Source organism: Pleurodeles waltl, chromosome 12 (assembly GCF_031143425.1).
Source record: "Pleurodeles waltl isolate 20211129_DDA chromosome 12, aPleWal1.hap1.20221129, whole genome shotgun sequence".
Taxonomy (NCBI): Eukaryota; Metazoa; Chordata; class Amphibia; order Caudata; family Salamandridae; genus Pleurodeles; species Pleurodeles waltl.
Window position 1 is genome coordinate 679,303,266 of NC_090451.1, and position 27,297 is coordinate 679,330,562.

The window sequence follows — 27,297 nt, forward strand, 5'->3', positions numbered from 1 at the left end:
TCAGCTTAGAAGAGAAATTCCCAAAGTAGCCCATGATGTGAGTGTGCTGTGCATTGTGTTATTGTCTCCAGATCTTTAATTACCAACCAGGGCAGCTGTGCACCTTCGATCAATTGCCACCATCCCCTGTGGCTCAGCCTGAAACCCTCAGATGAACCAGGGCCTTTAAACGTGTTTAAAGCACCTTGGCACAGCTTCATCGGAGTGAGAGCCAGAACAGTGCACTGGTGTGAAAAACTCTGGGTGATATTTTGATATATAAAGGAAGGTGGCACATTAGCTTGTGCCACTGCTGAAAAGACAGCAAAATGATACCATATCTTGTAAATACAACCAGCTTTTAGGCACTAACAGGCTGCAGTTGAGTTTACTGAAATTTAAGGAGTAATTGTATCAGGTTTCTCTAACTTTTTTGCATCTACTTTAAACTTCATATTTTTTATTATAGCCTTTGTGCTCTGTTTCAATGCCTCATTTTCTTGAAAAAAACATGGGACATTTCGAAAATGGACTATACAGGAATGCGATGAACAAGGAGCCTTTACCGTCAACTGCGAGCTTGACATTGAAGAGGTTAATTAAACGTCTCTCCTTCCTTAGAGCTGTGCTGAACCTGCTGCCCTGCTGCTCGATGACGCTGTCTGCCGCCGAAAACATGATGCCCAGGTGCCAGCTCCTCCGAGTCCAAGAGAGCGGCTACATGAGAGATGGAGATATCATACTAGGTGGCATCTTCCCCGTCCACATTGATGTAGTGAAACACGAAATGACCTTCCAAGAAGAACCTGTGCGCGCTAAATGTCTTACGTAAGCAAACCATCATACTTAACAAACCTTGTTGTATTATTTGAAGGTCAGAAGGAAAAGCTATAACATGAAAACAGTAGGTACTGATATTCTACTGCCAAATATCTGGAAGGGAGCAGGGGAAGACTAAAGACATAATGTAAGAGATAAAGTACTCCCTGTCGTACATTATAAGGAAACTACAAGTCACTGAAAAGCTTCATAACTACAGGGAGTGCAGAATTATTAGGCAAGTTGTATTTTTGAGGATTAATTTTATTATTGAACAACAACCATGTTCTCAATGAACCCAAAAAACTCATCAATATCAAAGCTGAATATTTTTGGAAGTAGTTTTTAGTTTGTTTTTAGTTTTAGCTATGTTAGGGGGATATCTGTGTGTGCAGGTGACTATTACTGTGCATAATTATTAGGCAACTTAACAAAAAAAAATATATACCCATTTCAATTATTTATTATTACCAGTGAAACCAATATAACATCTCAACATTCACAAATATACATTTCTGACATTCAAAAACAAAACAAAAACAAATCAGTGACCAATATAGCCACCTTTCTTTGCAAGGACACTCAAAAGCCTGCCATCCATGGATTCTGTCAGTGTTTTGATCTGTTCACCATCAACATTGCGTGCAGCAGCAACCACAGCCTCCCAGACACTGTTCAGAGAGGTGTACTGTTTTCCCTCCTTGTAAATCTCACATTTGATGATGGACCACAGGTTCTCAATGGGGTTCAGATCAGGTGAACAAGGAGGCCATGTCATTAGATTTCCTTCTTTTATACCCTTTCTTGCCAGCCACGCTGTGGAGTACTTGGACGCATGTGATGGAGCATTGTCCTGCATGAAAATCATGTTTTTCTTGAAGGATGCAGACTTCTTCCTGTACCACTGCTTGAAGAAGGTGTCTTCCAGGAACTGGCAGTAGGACTGGGAGTTGAGCTTGACTCCATCCTCAACCCGAAAAGGCCCCACAAGCTCATCTTTGATGATACCAGCCCAAACCAGTACTCCACCTCCACCTTGCTGGCGTCTGAGTCGGACTGGAGCTCTCTGCCCTTTACCAATCCAGCCACGGGCCCATCCATCTGGCCCATCAAGACTCACTCTCATTTCATCAGTCCATAAAACCTTAGAAAAATTAGTCTTGAGATATTTCTTGGCCCAGTCTTGACGTTTCAGCTTGTGTGTCTTGTTCAGTGGTGGTCGTCTTTCAGCCTTTCTTACCTTGGCCATGTCTCTGAGTATTGCACACCTTGTGCTTTTGGGCACTCCAGTGATGTTGCAGCTCTGAAATATGGCCAAACTGGTGGCAAGTGGCATCGTGGCAGCTGCACGCTTGACTTTTCTCAGTTCATGGGCAGTTATTTTGCGCCTTGGTTTTTCCACACGCTTCTTGCGACCCTGTTGACTATTTTGAATGAAACGCTTGATTGTTCGATGATCACGCTTCAGAAGCTTTGCAATTTTAAGAGTGCTGCATCCCTCTGCAAGATATCTCACTATTTTTGACTTTTCTGAGCCTGTCAAGTCCTTCTTTTGACCCATTTTGCCAAAGGAAAGGAAGTTGCCTAATAATTATGCACACCTGATATAGGGTGTTGATGTCATTAGACCACACCCCTTCTCATTACAGAGATGCACATCACCTAATATGCTTAATTGGTAGTAGGCTTTCGAGCCTATACAGCTTGGAGTAAGACAACATGCATAAAGAGGATGATGTGGTCAAAATACTAATTTGCCTAATAATTCTGCACTCCCTGTATATGGAGGAACGAGGCTGAGTTCCTCTATAAGGTTATGAACTTTGAAATGACTTGCAATATCCTTATCATGTACACCAGGGAGTTAGTTATCCCATATAATACATGGTCACACCATCATCTTTCCCACAAACCACTTAAAACACTGGTGTGTAACTCTTTCATAAGTAAGAGCGACCATGTTTTCAAATATGAAGAATACAAATAAAACCCCTAGTACAAAATGAAACACATCTCAAACCTGTTAGATATTTGTTGCAAACAGATATTGTAAGCAGTTCAATATAAGTCCGTTTTTTTCTTTAAAAAATGCTACAGTATCTCAAAATGCGTAGAAACACACAGACATATTTTACTCTTTTCTCTATGTAATGAGTGCAAAAAAATAAACATGTTCTCTTTGCTTGTTGCTGTAAGCTATTTAAATAGAGCAGAAAAAAGAAAAGCAACTTTCATTTTTTTGCTTTAAATACCTGCTTTGATTATTTTTTCTGCAACCTAACCTGCATTTCACCTGGGCTGCTTCCTCTGGCAGCAGGCATTGTGATGTCACAGCCCGACTGTAATAACCTTATAATAGTCAAACTCTGATGCCATTGACGCCGATTATTAAGAAATTGGTGACTGCCATTTATACAGGGATTACAGAATGCCATGTATTATGATACAATTACAAATAGCCGCTACATTCCATTGAAATAGGACATTCTGCGCACCGCATGCTAGAACAGAAAAAATGAAAATCCCCTCTGATCTGACTTTGCCCGTCAAAGTCAGCTGCCAGCACATGCACTTGTCTATGACCAAGGAAGGCATTAGCTGGGAGGGTGAAGAGCACGTAAGCGCCATGCTGGGGATTCTGGGAACAAAGTGACAGAAACAAGGTAGGCAAATAGTTGGCGTCGGAGCCTGCATTCTTGCCTCTCTTGCAGGCCTTAACGGATTGCTATAACTTGGGCGAAGAGCCCTGAGAAATGTTTAGAAGTGGTTTAAATGAGCAAGTACTGTCGGGTCCTGAAAACCTGCACTTCTTTCATTTGAAAGGGAGAGGTACCTGCACTTGTCAGCACTTATGAAATACATTTAGTGGGAGAGTACCAGCATTTCTCAGGAGTAAAAAGGTGCTGTAAAGAGCGGGAACCTGCACTTCTATATGTCAATTGAAATCACTGGTGTAATACTGAAATGACCCGGGACTGGTAAAAGGGGAGGAGGTGAGGGGTTGAGAAAGGTGCTTGGGGTGCAAAGGAAAGAACTCAAAGTCGGTAGCTCTTTGGGAAAAGAGGGACACGGGCAGGGTGAGCGGGAATAGAGAATAAAGAGATAGCTTGGAACGATGAAGGGAAGGAGTGGGGTGAGAGAAAAGAGAATGGGTGAAAAGGAAATAAATAGAAATAGAAGTTGAAGGGAGAAAAAGAGAAGCAGGGATAGAGTGGAAGTGTAGAGGAAATATTCAAATTATGGAAACGAAGGTAGATAAAGTGAGAGATGTGGAGTTAAAAAGTAGGAGGGCGGACAAGCAGATAGATGGAGAAGTAGATGAAGAAGAAACTTTAGATAAGCACTGAAAACTTATAAAAATAAAGTAACATTTTACACAAAAATAGTTTCACTCTGGGCAGGTTTTAGAAAAGCCTAGAATCAGGGCTGCCACTTTTCATTAAAAAACACCGACCATTTGTGTTTGTTGTTAGGTTATGGAATGAACAGAAATGGCACTGTAGTAACCCTTTGTGTAGAATCCTCTGTATTCTTTTTTAACGCGGCAATTATGTAATTTTTTGTTTTAAAATACATTTAGAAACAGTGTAAATAGCATTAACATTTTGTAACAGATCTTGGTCTTTTTCAGTTGATATTCAGAGAGGGGATATATAAGCTTTTAAGGATTTTTTTGATATTTTCATATGTTTTGGCGTGAAAAATTGTAATTATACTGTTTTGAGCCCACATACGTCAATGCACCACGGCACTAGGAACAAAGAACCGTTAAACAAGACTTGAAATCATAGAAGGTGCAGAACAGGAGAGAACTGAAGAACCAGACAGGAGTTACACCGGACACCGAGCCAGAACTAGAACCGAACTAGAATTTGGGAAGTAGAAACGTGTCACTGCATAGTTGGAAGCAACGAGGTCATTCCAAATCTTTGTCCAAAAGCGCAGAAGGTTTTACCACCGCTCAAAGCTAATACTGCCTATAAAATAGCGACTAGTCTGTTAAAAAACTGGTCAGGTTGCAACCCCGTCCAAAATGTCTAAACCTTTATGTTACACATGTTTTATTGCTAGTACGAATAAACCTAATATAACCGTATTATCAATATTTGTGATGCTGCTGAGTTCACTTTCAAACTGAACTGTGAGCTCAGCAAATTGAACCTCTAGTCTTTGCTAGTTTTCTTACATAAAGAAGCCCACAATCCTTTGGTCAAGATCTCTTACATTGCAGTCGAAATAAATTTAGCAAATTGCTGCCATCTAAGCCATGCATGCAGGCAGATAAAATGCAGAAAACTAAAAAAAAAATATTAAGATTTATGTCTTCCCTCGACATTTCTTCTGTTATTCCAGGGATGCGAGAATTGTTAGAAAATGCGAAAAATACATTTTTTAAGGACTTCCAAAATTAGTAACAGTGTTGAATGTATTTTAACTGGTGGGGTCTTGCATCTTGTTCTAGGTTTGCATTTCCAAATTACCAGTGGGTCCAAGCCATGGTGTTTGCAATCGAAGAGATTAACAACAGTTCTGCCCTACTACCCAACATCACCCTGGGGTTCCAGATTTACGACACTTGCTCAATGCTCCAGTGGTCACTCAAAGGGACTCTGTGGATTCTATCAGGTCAGGAGAAGCCAATTCCTAACTACCGTTGTCAGAAAGGCTTACCACCAGCTGTCATCATAGGTGACACCGGATCCACACCATCAATGCTTCTTGCACACATTCTAGGTCTGTACAGGTACCCTCAGGTAAGAAATTAATATGATCACTTTCATTCAATTGAAAATCAGATTCATGAAGTTCAGGCTAGTTCAAAAGTACACAATAAGAAGCTGTGCACAGGCAGCGATATTCGAGTGACTAATGATTGGCAGTAGAAAGAACCCAAATGAATACATCAAGGAAGTTCATCACTCATCAAGAAAGTCTTGGAGCACACATGTAAAATATGGGGCACAGTATCTTAAGGAATCTGAACTCAAAGCACAACTACAAAACCCAGTGGTTTCATCATAGGAATGATGCCTTCTCAGAGTGCTCATCTCTTTCATTGAGCACTCAGTCTGACAATTATGTTTCAGTAGTATTTATTAGAGTTTTTGCATGTATGAATCACATTACAGTACCCGAAAAGGTAAACTACCAAACAAAAGTGTCCAAAACCCCCTCCCTCCCATCCCCACACTCAAAAATTCGCATTATAAATCACTCTGGATAATCCTCAGAGACACACCCCAGAGAAAGCAAGGTAAAGTGTGCCAAAGTGAGGGGTTGGAGTTGGGTTGAGTTAGCCCAGTGAAAAGAGTATCTGGGATCATGTCCGGCCTCTGAAGTCAGCGTTTCAGTAGGTAAGCACTGGATCCCATAGTTTGTGAATGAGCTGTGGTTTATTCACCAAATCGTATGCGATCTTAAGCCTGACTTTTAAATACACAACTCAATTTGTTGTTTCTTAATCCAACAATAGGTATATACACAACCAAAAATTCTTTTTTGAAACTTTCCTCACATACTAAAGTTTATTTTTTAGGAATTCTAGATTTCATGAAAATGTGAATGCTTCGGCACACTAACCCATCAGTGCATGTGCGGGCACATATACATGCACACTCACCCAAACTCATACATCACTAACCTCATTTTGTTCTAGAACAGAAGCTCATGTGTAGTAAACATTGACATTTATTGAACCTATTAAGCCAGAAGTGAGGAGACAGAACAACTAAATCTCCTAATCATCATACACCAAAGACAGCACTCTGTGACCCATCTTGACACTCTTTCACCCTAATAATATGGTGTACCATAGAACGCTATGTAAATTCAATGGACCTAGCGCCTCTGGCAAACTCACATAAATGCTGCATTGACAGGTTTAAGCACCAGAGTTAAAATAGGAAGGAAGTTATCAAGTGCACAAAAAATGAGCAGACCACTATTGTACAGTACCACCCAGTGCCAAGTACTAGACATATGGGTCTTTAACACCTTGAACAAAGCTTGATGGGACTTTGTATGCTTGAATGAAGATAGTAACACGTCCATCTTCTCATCAAACTTTACAGTGACTGTCCCAATATTTTCACTGAAGTAAAGTGGCTTTCAGTTTTACACTCTTATAGCACTTTGATCTTGTTCTCCATTAACTTGAGAGTGCATTCTGCTATTTACATTCTACTCATTAATGCCTTTAATTTCTCCTCACTGTTATGCACTGCAGTGCCCTCATAGCGTTTTTGTCCCCATGTCAGTGTTGCAGGGCCTGAATCAAATGCAGAAGAGCTTGTTCACTTTCAGAGAGCTGCAGCTGCACTGTCAGCTTTTTCACAGTGTACTTTGAGATCCGTCTCTGAGGGGGTCCCCTTAAGGTTGAAGAATCTTCACTCTCTTATTTGCCTCCATATATCCAAACTTCAAGGCATGGCATGTGTCTCCAGTTAGGAAAGCAAAGTGGGTCACATGATCCCTGTTGGTTGCGGAAGTGGGTGCCTGCCAGCCTCAGGTGAAGAAGATGTTCCTGGCTCATCCAGTATTGCCAGATTTGGCAGTCACCTGGACTTCACTCTCTACCTCCCAGTGACACCTCTGGTGATGATCCTCCAACCGTGGCCCACTGGTCACGCAAGATAATGGCTTTGAGTTGTCATATCCAGCATATTCCAGAGCGTAGAAGTGGGCATCTATTAGCTTAGATGTGGGCCACTATGAGAGTCTTTGACAGCAACACTACCTGCACCAACTGCACAACTCTGCAGAACTGGCCCATATGGGTACACCACCTTTGTAACAACTCTGAGGCAAGTGAGGAAGCTGCCCAGCCCCTGGCAACATGCAAGAGATCTGAATGTAGGACCATTGCCATTGTGAGTCCTGGCCAGCTCTGACCCCCTACTCCTTTTTAAAATAAAAAGTGGGTGAAAAATCTGGCAATAATCTGATTTTGTGGCTAAAAAGTTCAGAAAAATGTTCTTCATGGGATAATTCTCCCTCAATGTATCCGAGAAACATCTCCTGCTAAAACCTTTTTCTGTGCGAAGTTTTAGGTGGGGGAAGGTGGTGGTTTCTGTAGATTTGTCATCTTTATATGTTCACTAAGTATGGAATGGGACTCCTAAGATTAGGATTACCATGTGTCCCAGATATACAGGGACTGTCCTTAGTTTTGTCCCATTGTCCCTGTCTGTCCCGTGTTCCCCATTTGGAATGTGGCTACATTTGTTTTGATGTGCTAAACCAGTCCAGGGAGATCCTAGATTCTATAGGGGCTAGTGGTATAAACCAAACTTTTGTGAATAGAGGACTGTATGGTAAAAATAAGAAAAAAGAGGACATTTTTTTCTTTGTGTGAATTTCGTTGTATTGATCAAACCATAAAAACAACAATCAATATCAAATCCAGTGACTATTTAGTGAGGTGCAATATGTGCTTGGTGTCTCAAACTTAGTGGTACAATTATTTGTGGTGTGTATTCCGCGTTTCACCAATTGTGGATACTACCCATGCACAAATTTAGAATCAACATGGGTCTTGTGCCAATTGTTAAGGTCGTTTTGATCTTATATACATGAGGGATCATCATCAGGGCTGAAGTTAGTATTGGCCCAGGACAAAGCAAGGAGGCCACATGGCCAACATGTTCCAATATTTGCTCTAAATGTGCTCCACAACGGGGCTGGGTCAAGGGATAATGACTCATAAGTTGAAGGGATGTGTCTGCTTGATGAGGGTTCATTAAAGAGGCGGGTTGGAGAGACATGGCTTAATTAGTTGTACAGTAGAGGTCCTGAGGCCAAATAAGGCACAAGGAGGGTGACCGTGCACCCCACCCCATAAAAAATAACACGTGTGACCCCTGGGGCCCTGGCCCACCCCAGGTGTCTCAGTTTAAAAACAAACAGGACCCTGTTTTTTATTTTTTTATGGCAACTACGGATCATAAATGGATCTGCGGCACCAATAAAAAATAAACGTTTTTGGCTCCACATGGGGTCCCAGGCCTAGGGGGTCAGGGTATCCCTACCCTTCCCCTTATATGTTTTTTCTTTTTTATTCAGGATAGGGGACTAAAACATCAAGTCCTAAAATGTCTGCCACCAATTCCACAGATCCTTCTTGGTGGGAAATCTAGAATTATTTTTTAACCTTAATTTCTCAAAAACTAGTGAGCCAATATTTACTTCAAATCACAAAAAGTACACTTTCTGGACCAAGATGTAGCTTTGTGTCAAATTTTCTGGCTTTATCTTGGTACATATATATATATATATATATATATATATATATACATACCATAGATTTGTCTAGTCTCTACAAATGGCATAGAAGCATACCCATTACACAGATCTCTTCTTTTGCCATCCTCACTCTATGCATTTAGAAGCGCAGTTCTATCTCAGCCTGTGGGAATGGGGGACAGCCCACAGATCATCCCTTGTCAAAAAAACTTTCCTTTGTATCATTTTCTTTACTGCCCAGTGACCAAGGGCATAAGGATATGAAACATGTAACTCCTGAGGAAGGGCGATGGGGCAATATTTAGGAATAATGTATAGTCCATCCCCATGCTAATCTGCGTGCATGAGATTTTCCCTTTTTGAGACATCATCCAGGTGTTGGAATTGAGACAGATAGACTCGTCCAGATCAGTCTGAGTAGCACACCTTCAGTGTTTCTGAATGATGACCTGGACTGCAAGAAAATCACACTGAAATATAAATAAAGATTATTGAAGTACAATCCCAAGCATCCATCTATTTCAGCCTTTCCAGATGACCAAAGAGCAAATTGGGAGTGACATGGGTCCACTAAAGAAGCCACTGCTACAAGTGAAATGGTATCTGAAAATAATGCACAAACCAAGTCTAGGAAAATGGCCCTTGTTGCAGTTATTCCCCACCACCCCCCACTTATTGCCTGAAATTGATGCTTACTTGACTGAGAGTGTGCTGGGATCCTGCTAACCAGGCCCCAGCACCAGTGCTCTTTCACTAAAAATGTATAATTGTTTCCACAACTGGCACACACCTGGCACACACAACTGTCCTTTGTAAAATGCACAGATGTACCAAGGGCCCTGTGACCAGGGAAGGTCCCTAAGGGCTGCAGCCTGTATTGTGCCACCCTAAGGGGCTCCTCACCTAACACATGCAAATTGCCATTGCAGATTGTGTGTGTTGGTGGGGGGAAAAGGCAAAGTCAACATGGCATCCCTCTATGCACACAAAACACTGCCTGTGGCATAGGTAAGTCACCCCTCTAGCAGGCCTTAAAGCCCTAAGGCAGGGCACACTATACCACAGGTGAGGGTGTGGCTGCATGAGCAATATGCCCCTACAGTGTCTAAGTCCATCCTTAGACATTGTAAGTACAGTGTGGCCATATTAAGTATATGGTCTGAGAGTTTGTCAAAATGAACTCTACAGTTCCATAAAGGCTACACTGAATACTGGGAAGTTTGGTATCAAACTTCTCAGAATGAGAAACCCACACTGATGCCAGTGTTGGATTTATTTTAAAAATGCACACATAGGGCATCTTAGAGATGTCCCCCGTATTTTACCCAATCCTCTAGTGTAGGACTGACTGGTCTGTGCCAGCCTGCCACTAGCAGATGGGTTTCTGACTCCCTTGGGTGAGAGCCTTTGTGCTCTCTGAGGCCTGAAACAAAGCCTGCACTGGGTGGAGGTGCTTCACACCTCCTCCCTGCAGGAACTATAACACCTAGTGGTGAGCCTCAGAGGCTCAGGCTTTGTGTTACAATGTCCCAGGGCACTCCAGCTAGTGGAGATGCCCAGCCCCTGGACAAAGCCCCACCTTTGGCGGCAAGTCCAGAGGGATAATTAGGAAAATCAAGGATGAGTCACCACCTCAGCCAGGACCACCCCTAAGGTGTCCAGAGCTGAAGTGACCCCCTCCTTGCAGAATCCTCCATCTTGGTTTGGAGAACAGGGACCAATAGGGTTAGGAATGTGCCCCCTCCCCAAAGGGAGAGGGCACAGGAAGGGTGCAGCCACCTTCAGGGACAGTGACCATTGGCTACTGCCCTCTAACCCCTAAAAAACTCCTAAATCTAGTATGTAAGGGTTAAAATGCCTTTCGCAATGTATGAAAGGCATTCGCTGTGCAATTTTAAGGAATAGCTAAAATAGCGATTCCTTAAAATTGCGACCCCATTTAGCGAATCGCAAATTGCGATTCTCTAAATTGAAAATCGCAAACAGAGAATTCTTATTTGTGATTTCCATAGCAAATGTTCAAGCATTACCTAAATGCGAATTGGGCATTTAGGAAATGCAATTACCACAAATTAATGTTTGGTGGTAACCACGTGCAAATTTTAAAAATGCATTATAAATGCATTTTTAAAATTGACATGTAGCGCACACATGCCACTAAGGCACGTGTGTGCTTCACATCTCCTTAAAACATTTTTGGGATGCAGCAGAGGGAGCCCTAGGCCCCCAGCGCCCTTGGATTTGCATTTCCTAATTTGTGAATTCCTAACTGGAATTCGCAATTTGGGAAATGGCAAAAAATTCGCACCTATGGGCCTACAGGCCCATAGGTGCGAATGGGGTCAGATTCTCTATTTGTGATTCGGTAATATCATTTGCGAATATTAAGAAATCGCTATTACCCAATCGCAAAATTCATACAAACTATTTTGCATTTCTTAAATAGCGATTTCTTAAAATTCGCTATTTAAGAAAAGCAATTCGTTTTTTTGATACATCTGACCCAAAATGTGTTAACCATTAACTTAGTGGTACAACTTGAGGGTGTCTATTATTGCCTTTTGAGACTGTCTTTCAGTCAGGTTGTCAAGCTGTACTAGAGAATTACCTTCCCAAAATCACTGTTTGTTCTTACATGGGTTTTTCAAAGCACATTTTAATCTGCGTTTTCTCCATTTAATTGTCTTGGAATGTAGTGACCATTCTTCTTTAGATCTGCTGTTTTCGTTATGCATCTCTGTCTGCATTGGAACCACTCTGACACTGCTTCACCTTGCTCAATTGTGCAAGCGAGTTGCTATTTCTTGGTGCTTCCTCAAACTTCCCTTAAAAACTGTATATTATGTGTAGTGGACTTTTATGGGACAATAAGAAACATAAGAAAATGAATATGTGATAAGTGCATTGAACATATGTGGCCTAGCTTATATGGTACAAGTTTACACAGATTACATACATTTTTTCAGATTTCCCTAGCAGCTCCTCTTTCCATCTCTCAGTTCCCTAGTTTTAACAAGATACTTAACTTTAGTTTAGTGTGTCAGTTTGCTAAAGGTGGGGTGCTATACTTAGTATCGAGAATGAATAAATCTACAATACCTGTGTTCTTGGTATTCCAGTCAAAGTACCTTAAACATTACAAGCGTGTGACATGCACTGAGCAAGATAGATGTTACCTACCAAAGGTTAAATTTAACATTTAGTGGGTTCAAGGCCAATCTTAATTGCATCTCAACATTTGAGAATATTTCCTTTTGAAACTACCTTGTAGTAATATGCTTGTTCTCTTTCTTTTTTTTGCAAAAGATCAGTTATTTTTCTACTAGCCCACTCCTTAGTGACCGGCACCAGTTTCCATCATTTTTCCGCACCGTCCCTAGTGATGACTTCCAAGCCCAAGGCCTGGCACAACTGGTGATACACTTTGGATGGACTTGGGTTGGAATTGTAGCCACTGATGACAACTACGGGCTGCTCAGCAGTCATCTGGTTCAGCAAGAAATAATCAAGGCTGGAGCTTGTGTGGCTTTCACTGAGAACATTTTCACAAGCAGAGTAGACACAAATGTCTTTCATATTGTCCAAGTTATCAGAAACTCAACAGCCAAAGCAATTGTCCTTTCTCCAACCTACTCGTACATGGCTTCCCTCTTGGATGAGTTGGTGAGGCAGAATGTAACTGGGAAAACCTGGATTGCCAGTGAGTCCTGGTCAACATATTCTCTCCTCTCCATAGAGAAATATTCAGAAGTTCTAACTGGCACCATTGGGTTTGCAATCTGCAGTGGAGAGATGGTGGGCTTTCAGGAGTATTTCACAAGCATTCACCCATCTCGATCTTCAGGTGATGTTTTTGTAAGAAAGTTCTGGGAGGAAGCTTTTGGTTGCCTTTGGCTGGATTGGGAAAATCTCCAGATTGTGGACAACAAAACTAAGAAATGCACAGGGGATGAAAAATTAGACAGCCTTCCAATCAAAAGCATGATGGACTTTAGAATAACCTACAATATCTATAATGCAGTGTATGCCACAGTGCAGGCTTTAAAGGACCTGATGTCATGCGTAGGAAATGGTGGATCTTTCTTTCAGGAAACATGTGCTGGTTTCTTAGACTTCCATCCATGGCAGGTATGTGTCACGATAAAGAATACAATGCTTTAGCCATGTTTCAAACATACAGTAAGAAGGACAACTCAAGATGCCCTCACTGCAGAAATGAGCTGGCACCAGCAGATGACATTGTTATGCACATTAACAGGGACAATATTGTGACCATTTATCAGTGGATGCCATGATCTTAGGCCAGCATGGGACCAGAAATGAGGTGGGTTTTCACAAAGATCTTCCCGAAAGTAAACAGAATATGTGTATTCTAATTTTAGAGAGAACACTATTCTGACTAGCTGGGATTTTTGAATCCTGCAGGACATACCAATGGGAACCCTAATATAAAATATTCCTACTGTTAACATAAAGGCATATTTTATACTTTCAATGCGAAACCCATAGAATGCCTCTAGAAACCATTCGAGAATTTCTAGGAAAAAACAACAATTTATCAACAGGGAGCTGCAAAGTGCAAACTTTAATTAAAGTATACATATATTTAAATAGGAATTCTCCGTCCATATAATAGATTACAAAGTTGCATATGTCTTTAGCATAAGAATACCTGCATGATAATTGATTGATTTCAAATTCTTACACCCAGCTGGCATGTGACAATGCAACTGCAGTTGTAGAGGTTTTTATATTATTTCAATTTCTGCACTGAAGAAAGGATGTTTTAGATGGAATTATGAGGCTGATTTTTATTTGTCTTTCCAAACAATACTGTAGGTTTGAAATCAATATTAATCAGTTATATTTTTAACCCTAAAGCACAGTCAAAAAAAATAGTGTGACGAAGTATATGAGTAAATCACATAATTCTATATTTTTAAGCATAGGATAGTTGGTTCAGTATGAAACACTATTTCTTGTCTCTATGCTTGGTGCCAGCAAACATAATATTCTCTGTGGTTAATTTGTGCAGGTCCTGGCCATGCCACTGGCACTCATTTTTAAGGACCTGGACATAGTTTTCCTCTTCAGACCTTTTCTGACAGCAAGAGAGAAAAAACACACAAGAGTTAAAAAAGAATGAAGAGAAAGACGGAACAGCCGTCACAAACTGAGAAACGAGTATTACTCCTTAAATGCTGCACTCAAAGATAATAAAAAAGACTGCATATATGATATTACATAGAACATATTCCAAACTGATTCTAGGTTTATCTGCTTCCAGCTCTTTCACTACATCAAGAAGGTTCACTTGCAACAAAAAGACACAGAACTGTTCTTTGATAGATATGGCAACATCCCAGCACGGTTTGATATTGTAAATTGGCAGCGGGATCCCAAAGGCACCCTCAGGCATGTGAAAGTGGGCACCTATGATGCCAATGCACTTTCAGGGAAGACCCTGAACATCAATGCCAGCGCTGTCCAATGGGCTTCAGGGAACATGCAGGTAGGAGAGCGTAATTTTAAACAAGTAGCAACTATTCTAAATATTTTTATTTGATACTGACAATCTTTAATGATGTGTATTTAAAAACATAATCGAAACATTAATGGTGCTACAGAGGTGCTTAGACGTCATTGGTATTGTGAAATGTCAATATCCTCTACAATGTAGCTAGAGGCTGGCATAGACAGAATGTCAAAATCTGCAGATTGCACAGTATGGTTGTGGTGAAGGGGCCATCAGACACCAGGTAGAGTGCACTGTGTTACAAGACCCCTGCAGATAAAATGTGTAATATTGAATTTACTCCTGTCTGAACTAGGACATCCATGAAGGAAGGGGATGAGGGGGGGGTCCTTTATTCACAAGACCTGCCTTTGGCATTTCTAGCATTTACCTCTGCTCATCGAGAATGGTATCAGAAAGTTCAAATCTCGCTTAAAGTCTCAAAGTTTGTGCTATTGCATCGTGCGATGACCGCAAGGTCTGCAGTTGTATGAACCCCGGTTCATTGTGAGGTTAATAAATGGCTAGCAATCTGGTTTGGTACATACAAAGAAAAAGTGCACCAGCAGCTTTGGTGGTGATTAGCTTGAGTCCGACTGGCACAGCATTGGTCTCAAGTAAAACATCCAGACAAGACACACCATCTACATCACACAAAACAGTGAGGTGAGACAGAGAAATATTGACATAGATTAAGGACCTCTCTGAGAAGAGATCACAAAGACACCTGTACCAATGTCTTCTTTTTCTACTTCCAGTACATTAGCTCCTTGAAGCATTTATTAGGGTGCCCTAGAGCTATAAAAAGACATAATTAAATTAAGATTCCTGAGCAAACAACATATAGATTTGTGTCACTTTGTTGCAAATTATGAATTGAAATTTTGTCCTTGCACCTTAAGATTGAATTGACTTTGGCAACAATGAAGGCAAGAAGCTCAGGTACCATGATACCCTATGACCACCTCTTGAAATTCTTCTGTAATGCAATTGATGTCATTCCTGAGTTGATAGTTTTTTATTCAGTTAACAAACCATTACTATAATAAATATATTAACATGCTAAAATCAATTTAAGATCAGCAGTAAAGTTCAAATAGCTAGTTTGAGGATAAATCCAGAGGTAGTCACAAATCCAGTGCAATAACACATTCATAGTTAAACTTTGACCAACAATTCCAACATGCTAATGCACCCCTGCTTTTCAATGAATCACAACACCAACGCCATTCCCATGGCAATCACTAATGTCATTAGGTAAGTGTGGCTTGCTAGTGGCATTTGCTACTCAACCCGCATCAACTTAAAATCCTGCCAAAAGCGGTTCATCATTGCAGGTCAAACACTTTGCAGCCGCCTCCCTACATGTTCTCACTCTGACCTTGCAGAATGCTGACTCCTAAAAGGTGCTTTGCTCAAAATAAAGATAATAAGACACCTGGATTGATCTGGTGTTACACAAAATTTATTGATTACAATGTGCCTTATTTCTGACCTCTGGTGACCTCCCTGAAATAAAACACACCAAACCTGAGTCTCAAATAATACATTTTATTATATTGTTCCTGAGAGCGGATCTCGTATTTACAACATGCAAGTTAAAAAGCAAAGGGACTATTGATAACACACAGCCTTGCTTTAGCCCCCTATTTGCGTTTATCGCGTATTTAATGTAATTACACTGGCTCATTTGTAATGACATAATCGCTGTATAACCCTAAGTTGTTAAAGCAGGGCAACCACATCAATGGAGCTGACTCCATATCAACTTTCTATTTATGCTATCAAAGGCAATTTCTAAATCGCAATAAAACGTATATAACGGAGTACTGCCAGGGTGGTACGGGGTTCAATCAGTGTTGGTAGGACTAGTAAATTATCAGTTGGTCCCCCAACATCATGGAATTCTGTCTGAAACTGGGGACAAGTTATAAAGGTCCATTCCGTCAAATTTGCCAGTAACAGAGAAGCATAAAATGTAGTCTGCATCAATTCAGAACATTCATTCAGTAACTTATAAAGTCTGCATGAAAGCACTTTTTGCATAACAGGTGCAAAACTGAATCCAACAAGGGTCCAGAAGAATTGTAGTTTTAAAACACCCATTAAACAGCGAGCTTAAGCATTTTGCATATAGCATGTTGGAAAATTGCAGAATGAGGGCCATTAGGGCCAGGAGCACCATCAGTCCTGCACTTTTTATGATCCTATAGACCCTTTCTGTGGTTGCCCATATGATTGAGTCGTCATAATATGCTTCATAATTTTCAATTGGCTCCTCATGTGTGACTCACAGGTATCTAATTGAGCGAGACCATTGAAGTCTCCATGCCATGGTGCCTTTTCAAGTTCAGAGCATGGAGTGCACAGATGGAATACTTGTCGCAAATGATTCCTCTCTGTTCTCAATGTTATTTTGAAGCAAGTAATCCCTGCAACTAAACAGAAACAAATGTATAATCAAGGATGGATATTCTATGGTGACTAATATGTGCCCTTCTAATGGGCCAATACGTGTGAAGGTAGCCATTGAGAGCTCGAAGGTCTAAAGCGGTCAAAAAAATTAAGGCATGCAAATCATCACATGCCTGCCTGCTATGAGGCGAGTCTGCCCGGGCTGGAAGCTTCAAAAGTTGTATTGTTGATCTAAAATTGCCAGTTACCAATATTGAGATCCTGGGGAAACTGGCAGTCCTGTAAGACATCTAATTGTTTGGTGTAGTGGTTGTTTATTGGAGTACTACCTGTTGATATAGACATTTACAGCTACAAACCTTGCAGTGTTGACTTTAGTTTGTGACTGGAATAGCTCCACCTGTATGAAATAACTATGAAAGAACTATCAATGTTAAACCTTTGACTAAATAAAGGTATAGAATGGAAGCTTCTGGTAAATAAAAGCTTGAAAACGCAGGAGATGCAGTGGATCAATGCACCTAGTCTCTTGGAGACAGGTAATCTCATGATTTTAACAAATTAATAGATTTACCATCCTTATTCTAGCTGACCACATTCCAAGATGTGTTTGGGAGGGGATGAAAGGACACATGCTGTGTGTATGCATGCAGCGAGCATGCCATTGCACCAAAGGCAAGATCATCTTCACCCGTCCACATCCTTTTGGGGATAGGGGAAAGGCACTATGTCAGTGCAAGGCTATACTCGGCGACCCAACTAGGTATGTGGAATGAGGTAAGCGTGTATCCCCAACCAGAGATTTTGCATAGGCTCACATCTCTAGGCCACAGACCACTGCCTGCTCTTAAAAAATGCCTGCTCTTTTAAATTGAAAACACAACGTTTTATTTAAAATTGTTGAAACACATCCCATTTTCCTTTAGGAAAACAGGTTGCATTTCAACAAAATAAAAAACCTTTATTCAAAGACAATCAGCAGGCCACCATTCCTGTGATGGCAGGCATTCTTATCCTAATGGGTCACAAACTGCAACCTACCTCATTAATATTCATGAGGAAGGTCGATTTGTGCCCCACTAGGAATCACAAGTATGAAATAAAAAGTTTCATACATAAGGAATTGCGATTTCCAAATAGCAATTCAGATAAAATCGCTATTTGGAAACCACTATTCCTACTCTTTGCACATCTGGCCCTTTGTCTCAAGTCCTGCTGGACCTCTCTATGGCCTTTGATATGGTCGATCACAGAATACAACCCCACTCAAGGTGGTTAAGTTCATTCATCAGCAACAGCACACAAGCAGCTCAATTAATGTCTGTTTGCACCCTGTAGGTAAAGGTACAGTGCGGCTTTCTCCAGGGGTCAGCCCTTCGCTCCAACTGTTTAATATCTATATACAGCCTCTGAAAAAGGAACTAACCAGAAGAGAGTGTCACATTTTTGAATATGATAATGACATCCAGATTCCATCCCCTATGGCCCAGTCTAAGCGTTTGATGTTTTTTTGGGGAGGGGGGCCCACAGACCGCTCCCCAGGTGAATCGTGGCCCCAGGGACCCAATCACCTCGGGCCTGGCCTAAACATTTATATTTGTTTGAGGGGGAGGGGTGCCGTGCGGCCACCCACCCCAGGCCGATCTCAGCCCTGGGTACCCCGGGGCCCAGCCTAAACATTTTTTTTTTTTTACGGGGAGGTGGGTCGCCTGTTGCTGTGCTATCTGTAATTATACCTTTGCAACCTCTGACCTTACATCTATGGTAACAGTTCTTTAGTGTTCTGACCAACTTGAACAAGCCTAGGTCGACCGCATCTAACTTCTACTCCCTCCAACTATATAAAATGAAATAGTGAAAAAAAAAACAAAAATGATCATAGTGAAAATCATTACTCATGTGAAATGTTCATTGTGATAATCTTTGTTCAAGTTCTATAATCAGCTCTTTTCTTTAGATCTCTGCCAAACAGGTGCTCCATTGCTGCCCTGTGTGGTCCTTGTCCTTAAGCCTCAGGATGGCTCTTAGTGGGACTATTTGGGAAAGATCTCGGGGAAACTAAGGCCCTCATTATGACGTTGGCGGTAAGTGCTGCTTACCGCCATGCTGACTGCCACCAAAATACCATGACCGTGGCGGTATACCACTACCCGTATTCTGACCCACACATAGAAATCCGCCACTATACAGACACACACACAAGTCCGCCAGACCAAAGGTCAGTGATAAACTGGCGGTAGCAAAACCCACACCGTTACGCCAACAGGAAAACGCCCACAGCATTACGACACACGAATCACTGCGGTGGACATTCAACCGCGGTAAACCATTGGTGTTACATACCGCTGCTCTCAAAATACACACACACACTAACAAAACAACACCACATTGGACAATTCAAACTACACACACCTGACACACATACACACACCACACCCACACACCACTATAAAACACACACACATTACCCACAACCCTTTATCACTACAAACAATTTATAACAGAGAGAGAGAGAGACAGACCAGGAGCACCCACAGAACCAGAGCCACAGAACACCATCATCCATACACCATTCACGCACCTCACAGCACACACCCCAACGCATCACCCCACACACACTCACACACACTACACCCATGGCACCACAAAGACACCCCAGGTTCTCAGAGGAGGAGCTAAGAGTCATGGTGGAGGAAATCATCCAGGCAGACCCACAGCTATTTGGATCACAGGTGCAGCAGACGTCCAAAGCAAGGAAGATGGAGCTATGGCGGAGGATCGTGGACAGGGTCAACGCCGTTTGACAGCACCCCAGAACAAGGGATGACATCAGGAAGAGGTGGAACGACCTACAGGGGAAGGTGCGTTCCGTGGTTGCAAGACACCAGATAGCTGTACAGAGGACTGGCGGTGGGCCCCTACCTCCTCCCCCACAACTAACAACATGGGAGGAGCAAGTCCTGGCAATACTGCATCCTGAGGGCCTGGCAGGAGTAGCAGGAGGACTGGACTCTGGTAAGTCAAATCTTTACTACTTTCACCTCCCTACCTGCATGCCATCACATACCCCCACCCTTACCCTCACACCCATCACCCCACCACCTCACATACACCCCACCATCACAACCCACCCATCCCAGTACCCAGCACTGCATGCAACAACAATGCATGGACACCACTCGCAGCCCTGCATGGACACCCATCACCACAGCATGCACACTAGTGACAATCAATTTGGCCAAACAAATAACAACTCACACAAGCCAAAGCTGCCTTGGTAATAACAACCATAGAGGGAAAATACCTAAGCACAAGATGTCACACGCAGAAACAATAACACTGCATTTACATCCCACAGGACCCCCACACAACATCACCGGAGAGGAGGTGCCAGCAACCTCCAGTCTCCCCACAGAAGAGGCCCACAGTGATGACAGCAGCTCTGCACACCTGGTTCTGGATGACCAACCTGGCCCATCAGGGACCTCTGGACAGTTGGTTACCCAGGCACAGTCCCATCCCACCACAGAGCCTCCCCACTCAGGAAACACCAGCACAGCACCCACCCAGCGGTCCCATACCACTGTCCCAGGACACGTCAATCAGCAGTGTGTCCACCACTACAGGGACCCCAGGCAACCCCACAAACACAGGACGATCAGGGACCTGGGGTCAGTGGGCACACTGTTCAGGGGACAGAGGTACAGGACAACAGGGAAGCTGGGAGGACTGCTGTGTGACAGGGGGACACAGGCCCAGGGAACCGGCTCTCCACGGGGCACTCACCAACATCCTGGGAGCATACCACCATTCCCAGGAGACCATGGGCCAGATACTGGCCAATTTGCAGGAGACCCAGCGGTTGCAGGAGGGTCAGTACCTGGGGATCAGGGAGGACCTGAAGGACATCCACACCACCCTCGTCACAATTGCAGGGGTGCTGGCAGACTTGGCCAGCACCATGAGGGAGGCAGTGGCACACCTTCGGGCCCCTGACACTAGCCACACTGATGAACAGCCTTCCATCTCCGCTGGCACTAGTGGACAGGAGGACCCGCCACAGGGACAACAGGCCACCAGCACCCCAACCCCTGCAGAAGGAGAACCACCCCGCAAACGATCCCTGCTATCCAGACAGAAGCCAGAGAACATTGCCAAGACCCCTGCCAGGAAATAAGACTCTCCTGATTGTCACCCTTGTGTCCCACTCTGTCACCCTGTCCACCTTGAAGTGCCATTGCTCCCCTTCCTATGCCCCCTTGTACAATGCATCTGTGATACCAATAGACTGGACTCTATACAGGACTTTCCTCCACCATGAGCCAAGGCCACTGCACATCCTCATTTACTTCTCAGCAATGAAATAAACACCCTTGGAAAAAACAAGCAGGGAGTATGTCAAATGATTTTATGGATGTAGTTGTTTAACAATCTGTAGACATTGCAAATAGACTATATAGTGATGTATACATAGGTATGACCTGTAATGTGCTGCAGTCAATATACCAGGAGCCACAGGAGGGCACAGATATCTGCAAATAGACATGCTAAAGGGTACAATAAGTGGCCTTTGTAGTGAGAACAGCAGCCAGCCAGAGAAGATTCACTTCACAAAACAGCAATGGAAGGTGAGGTTACAGTGTCTTACCTGTGTGTCACTGGAAGTACTGTTGTATTATAGTTGTTCTGTTGTCCACATCCTCTTCCTCTGCCTCCTCTTCGTCACTGTCCACAGGCTCCACCGCTGCTACACGACCATCTCCAGCCTCATCCTCCTGCAGAAAAGGCACCTGGTGTCTCAAGGCTTGGTTATGCAACATGCAACGATGATCTGGCAGACCTTCTTGGGTGAGTAGCACAGGGATCCACGTGTCAGATGGAGGCACCTGAACCTGGCCTTCAGGAGGCCAAAGGTGCGCTCAATGATCCTCCTTGTTTTCCCATGTGCCTCATTGTAACCTTCCTCTGCCCTTGTCCTGGCATTCTTCACTGGGGTCAGTAGCCATGAGAGGCTGGGATAACCATAGTCACCTGCAAATATCGAGGGATTCCTGTTAGCCAGACACTCACCTGGGGACCATGGGCTCACCTATTAGCCAAACCCGGTGCCTCTGGAGTTGAGCCATCACATATGGGATGCTGTTATTCCTCAGGATATAGGCATCATGCACAGACCCAGGATACTTTGCATTCACATGGGAGATGTACTGGTCCGCCAGGCACACTATCTGCACATTCACAGAGTGAAAGCTCTTTTGATTTCTGTACACCTGTTCATTTCCCCGGGGGGGACAAAGGCAATATGTGTACCATCAGTAGCGCCAATGATGTTGGGGATATGTCCCATTGCATAGATGTCAGCCTTCACTGTGGCCAAACCCTCCACCTGGGGGAAAACAATGTAGCTGTGCATGTGTTTCATCAGGGCAGACAACACTCTGGTCAGCATGTTTGAGAACATAGGCTGTGACATCCCTGCTGCCATGGCCACTGTCACTTGGAAGGAGCCATTTGCCAAGAAATGGAGCACTGATGGGACTTGCACAAGAGGGGGGATCCCAGTGGGGTGATGGATAGCTGAGATCAGGTCTGGCTCCAATTGGGCACACAGCTCTTGGATTGTGGCCCTATCAAGTCTGTAGGTGAGGATAATGTGCCTGTCCTCCATTGTTGCCAGGTCCAACAGGGGTCTGTACACAGGGGTATGTCTCCATCTCCTATTCATGCTCAGCGGTTGAACTCTAGGGTGAAAAACAATGAGCAGCTGGTAATATGCAAACATATCCTCAGAGTAAAATGCCTTGCATGTTGTGACAGAAACAGTATGTTAACATGTAGTCCTGTAAATGTGCCTATGTCTGCTGTGACGAAGTTAGGTGCCATGGCCTGCTCCCCCCTGAAATGGTGGCCACCTGACCTGTGTGTAGGGACAAGTGGAAATGAGGTAATTCTGCTGATGTTGTGCGCCGTTGTGGGAAGCGGTCGAGGACCGCCGTGCAACACCTCATTTGGTTATCATTGGGCCCTATGGGTTTCAGTTGCCAATGGTGATGTACGCCGGTGGTGTGGGCGTGACTGTCATTTTCTATCTGTTCACTCACTTGCTACCTGACCTTCAACAGGAGAGGACCTACACTGCAAGTGCTGCTGTGACCTGTGTCTGGAAGCAACTATGGCTTGTGTGTCTTGGGAAAGGGCCCAAGCCTTCACTTTAGAGGAGTTGGAGAGACTAGTGGATGGGGTCCTACCCCAGTACCATTTACTTTATGGTCCTCCAGACCAACAGGTGAGTACACTGTGAGCACGATGCATGGGGCATGAATGCATGGAGTGCTCTGTGTGTAAGCCTCGTGTAAGGAGGGGTGGCTGAGGGGTCCTGAGCAGAGTGCTGCATGTATGGTGGTCAATGCCTGTGCGTAAGGGGATGGGAGGGATATGGTGGGCCATGAGTGTAACAGTGTAACAGCCGGACGGTATGGCTGATACCATTTCCTATGTATCATTCTCTGCAGGTCAGCGCCCATCAGAAAAAGGGTATTTGGTGTGCCATCACCAAGGATGTGCGGACCCTGGGGGTCTTTGATAGGCGGAGCACCCTCTGTTACAAATGGTGGGAGGACCTGCGCCACTGGGCAAGGAAGACGGCGGAGGCCCAGCTGGGGATGACCTCCCAACGAGGAAGGGTTGCCCGTCGAACCCTGACCCCCTGATGTTACGCATCCTGGCGGTGGCCTATCCGGAGTTGGATGGGCGCTTGAAGGCATCACAGCAGCCACAAGGGGGTAAGTACAATTTCAGAATCAGAAACTTGCGCATGGTGGGGTGTTATCTGGGTGGGGGATGTGGGCCTGTGGGTGCCGCTAGGCCAGCTAGAACATGGCAGGGTAGGTTCCATGTTGGGCAGGCTCTGATGCACTCCAGCCCCAAATACGCTAGTGGGCATCTACTGCTGGGCAGGGTCCTGTGGGTTTCAGGTGTGCTGCTATTGGCGTTTGGCATTGTACTCCATGGCCAGGTGACTAGCATTGTAACTGGTAGTGCATGGCCTAGTGCATAGGGCTGTTCCCTGTGTGTTGTGTATGCCAATGGTGTTGTTGTTGCTGGCATTGACCAAGTGTATCCTCTGTCTCTTCTTCCCCCTTTTTTGTTTTGTCACCCTGTCCTTGTGTGCATTAGCATCATCTGGCGGAGGAGCAGAGGCACCGGTGACAGAGGGAACTGCATCCCACATGGCTCATGAGGCCGAATCCACCGACGGTGAGGGCACCAGTGGGATGGAGGGCGGGGGGAGCACCACGGTGGAGACTGGAGGGGACAGTTCGGACAGCAACACCTCCTCCGATGGAAGCTCCCTGGTGGTGGTGGGCAGCTCTGTGGCCACCCCAACTACAGGTACAGCTGCCACCCCCGTACCAGCACCGCCCTCCCAGCAGCCCGTCAGCGTGTTTCCCTTGCCCGCTCACCCAGGAGGGTGAGCATCTCCTTCGCCCCAGGCACCTCAGGCCCTGCCCCAGTCAGCCCTGCTGCCCTCAGTGAGGAGTCTATTGACCTCCTGCAATCAATCTCTGTTGGGCAGTCAGCCATAGTGAATGCCATTCAGGGTCTGGCAGAGCATTTGAAACAAACAAATGCATTCCTGGAGGGCATTCACTCTGGCGTGGCGGCCCAACAGAGATCATTCCAGGCTCTGGCCTCCTCCCTGATGGCAGCCATTGTTCCTGTCTCTAGCCTCCCCCCTCCAACTTCCTCTACCCAGTCCCATTCCCCTCAACCCCAGCCTATCCCAAGCACACCATCAGACCAGCATGCACCCAAATCAACACACAGAAGTGGCTCAGGCAAACACAAGCACCACACTTCATCCCACAGGCACTCACACAAGCACCATCAAGGTGCAGACACACCAACATCCACTGCCTCCACTTTGTCTCCCTCCTCCTCGTTGTTCACCTCCCTCCCAGTAGCATCTCCACTCACACCTGCATGCACTACATCCTCATCCACTACCCCATCACCATCACGCCTATCACTACACACCCCTCACTGGCAGTCACCACCCCCACATCCATGCACACGTCCCCTGTGTCCTCTCTCACTGTGTCTGTGCCCTCTCCTCCCAAAGTACACAAACACAAGCACTCAGACACCCAACAGCTGCTACCTCACAACAGCATCCAGCCCATGCACCTGCACCCAAACACAGCAGACAGACACCTTCTTCCACCACTCCCTCTTCCTCCACCTCCAAACCTTCACCCTCTTCCAGCCCCAGTGTCCCTAAAAAGCTTTTCCTCTCCTCCCTTGACCTATTCCCTGCCCCTCCCCCAGTCCTTCCCTGAGGTGTCTGTGTATTTTCAACCTGATGCCCCAGCAGTGTTCTCTCCGTTTTGAGGCAGGAGTCAAGTGAGGCCTTGTGGCCCACGGACATTATGGACTGGGAAGTGTCCCTCCATTTGTATTCATTATAGATACTGTTTTGTGCTTTGAGGACGTATTTCTAGAACTTTATATTATTACACTGACTTTATTCACTTCCTTTTCTCCTTGCGTTATTCCTGAGGGGTACGGGGTGGATATGTAATGTTGTTGCATCTGTTTGTGTGTATGTTGTTGAGGGTGGGGGTGTTGCTTGTGGAGTGTGTGTGTCACTCTCTTTTCCCTCCCCCCTCCCTTGTGTGCTAGGTGTGGTACTCACCGTGGTCATCTTCTCCGCCATTGGTATTCCTGGTGTAAGAGGAGATAAACCAGCATGGGTAACACCTGTAGTTCGGGCTCCATGGCGTCGTGGTTCTTTCTTGAGTTTCCAGAGGTGAGTCGTTTCCCTTCTGTGTACTGTTTTCCGCCGTGCTTTTGATGGCATTGGTACCGCCCTGGAAAAGCTGGCTATTTGGAGTCTCGTAATACAGTGGGCAGAACCTTGTCTTCCGCCTGTCTGATGGCGGTTACCACCGCGGTGCTTGTTGCTACCGCCTTTGCGGTAGGTGTGTTAAAATGGCTGTCTGTGTGAGCGGTTTCTGCCATGGTCATAATTCAATTTTTTTTACCGCCGGCCTGTTGGCGGTATTACCACCGCTTTATCATCGACAGCCAGGTTTGTAATGAGGGCCAAAGTCTCCGAGGGGATAGAGGCCGTAGCTCCCAACATTTCTACTTCCTCGATGGCTGCTGTTTTTCCTACCTCTATTTCCACTAACGAGGAGAGTGATAATTGTTGTGTCTCTTGATGGCATGCTATTTGCAGCTGGTGCCTCCCCCTGATCACCATTGGGAGCTGTTGCTGGTATAGGGGTCGACATCTGATCTGTAAGAGTCAGAACTCGTGTGACATTGTATCTCTCACCTTCCTGGGTGAATGACAAGGGAAAGGGGTGACCCCATAAGTAAAGAACATCATGTTTGCATGGTTATCTTGCTGCATCTCTTTCAGGGAATCACTGCTGCTATATCATTGTAGCTTATAACCTTTTTTAGGGGGAACCAGTCAACAACACAAGATATATTTTTTCTTGTCAAAGAAATGGACCCTTGTGAGTTTGTCAGGGGGTGTCACCTTCTACTGGGCCCGAGGTCTCTAATGTCCTTTCAATCAACTCTTATTGAAGGGACATCAGGTCTATTGTGCACATGTTGCAGAAGTTGCTGGACAAAAGCTTGCATGTTGGAGCCCTCAACTTCACCCAGGAGGTCCCTTATTCTAATATGGTTTAATCTGGATTGATATTCTAAATACTCCTGCTGAAGCACAAGGTTGCTGTATTGTTCTTCAAGTATGAGGAGCCTGAAACCTCTGTTGTGTATCTCCTCCACTCATTCATCTACTTATTTTCTAGGTTGTCTACTGTATTACCCAGTGTAGTTATGTTCTGCCTCAGATCTCAGAACCTCTAAAGGAATTCTTCAGAGATGTCTGTCCTCTGTTTGTTCAGGCTCCAGGGGGGAAGGTTGATGCTTTATCTGATTTGGACCCCTTATTTTCAACGTGTCTTTGATAGCAGGATCCCTTTGTCATCTGCTCATCGGCATGGCTGAGTGGGAAGAGTTCTGGGCAAGTTGAAGGAAGGTAGCCTCTTTCTAGCCTTGTTACACCCACTTTTGGCCTGTTTGTGAGCATATGTCAGGGTGTTTTTACTGTCTCACTGGGATCCTGCTAGCCAGGGCCCAGTGCTCATAGTGAAAACCCTATGTTGTCAGTGTGTTTGATATGTGTCACTGGGATTCTGCTAGCCAGGACCCCAGTGCTCATAGGTGTGTGGCCTCTATGTGTTCCCTGTGTGGTGCCTAACTGTATCACTGATGCTCTGCTAACCAGAACCTCAGTGTTTATGCTC

At 44.5% G+C, this 27,297-nt stretch overlaps 1 protein-coding gene across 1 annotated transcript in view; it reads left to right on the top strand.

Moving 5' to 3' along the window:
• Positions 1 to 526: 526 nt before the first annotated feature.
• LOC138267251 (extracellular calcium-sensing receptor-like) overlaps positions 527 to 27,297 on the top strand; it is a 60,120-nt gene continuing 33,349 nt past the window's right edge. The window contains exons 1-4 of the mRNA XM_069216107.1: positions 527 to 807; positions 5,261 to 5,552; positions 12,346 to 13,167; positions 14,327 to 14,551. Coding sequence (XP_069072208.1) covers positions 527 to 807; positions 5,261 to 5,552; positions 12,346 to 13,167; positions 14,327 to 14,551 — 1,620 coding nt within the window. The remainder of the gene's footprint in view (positions 808 to 5,260; positions 5,553 to 12,345; positions 13,168 to 14,326; positions 14,552 to 27,297) is intronic.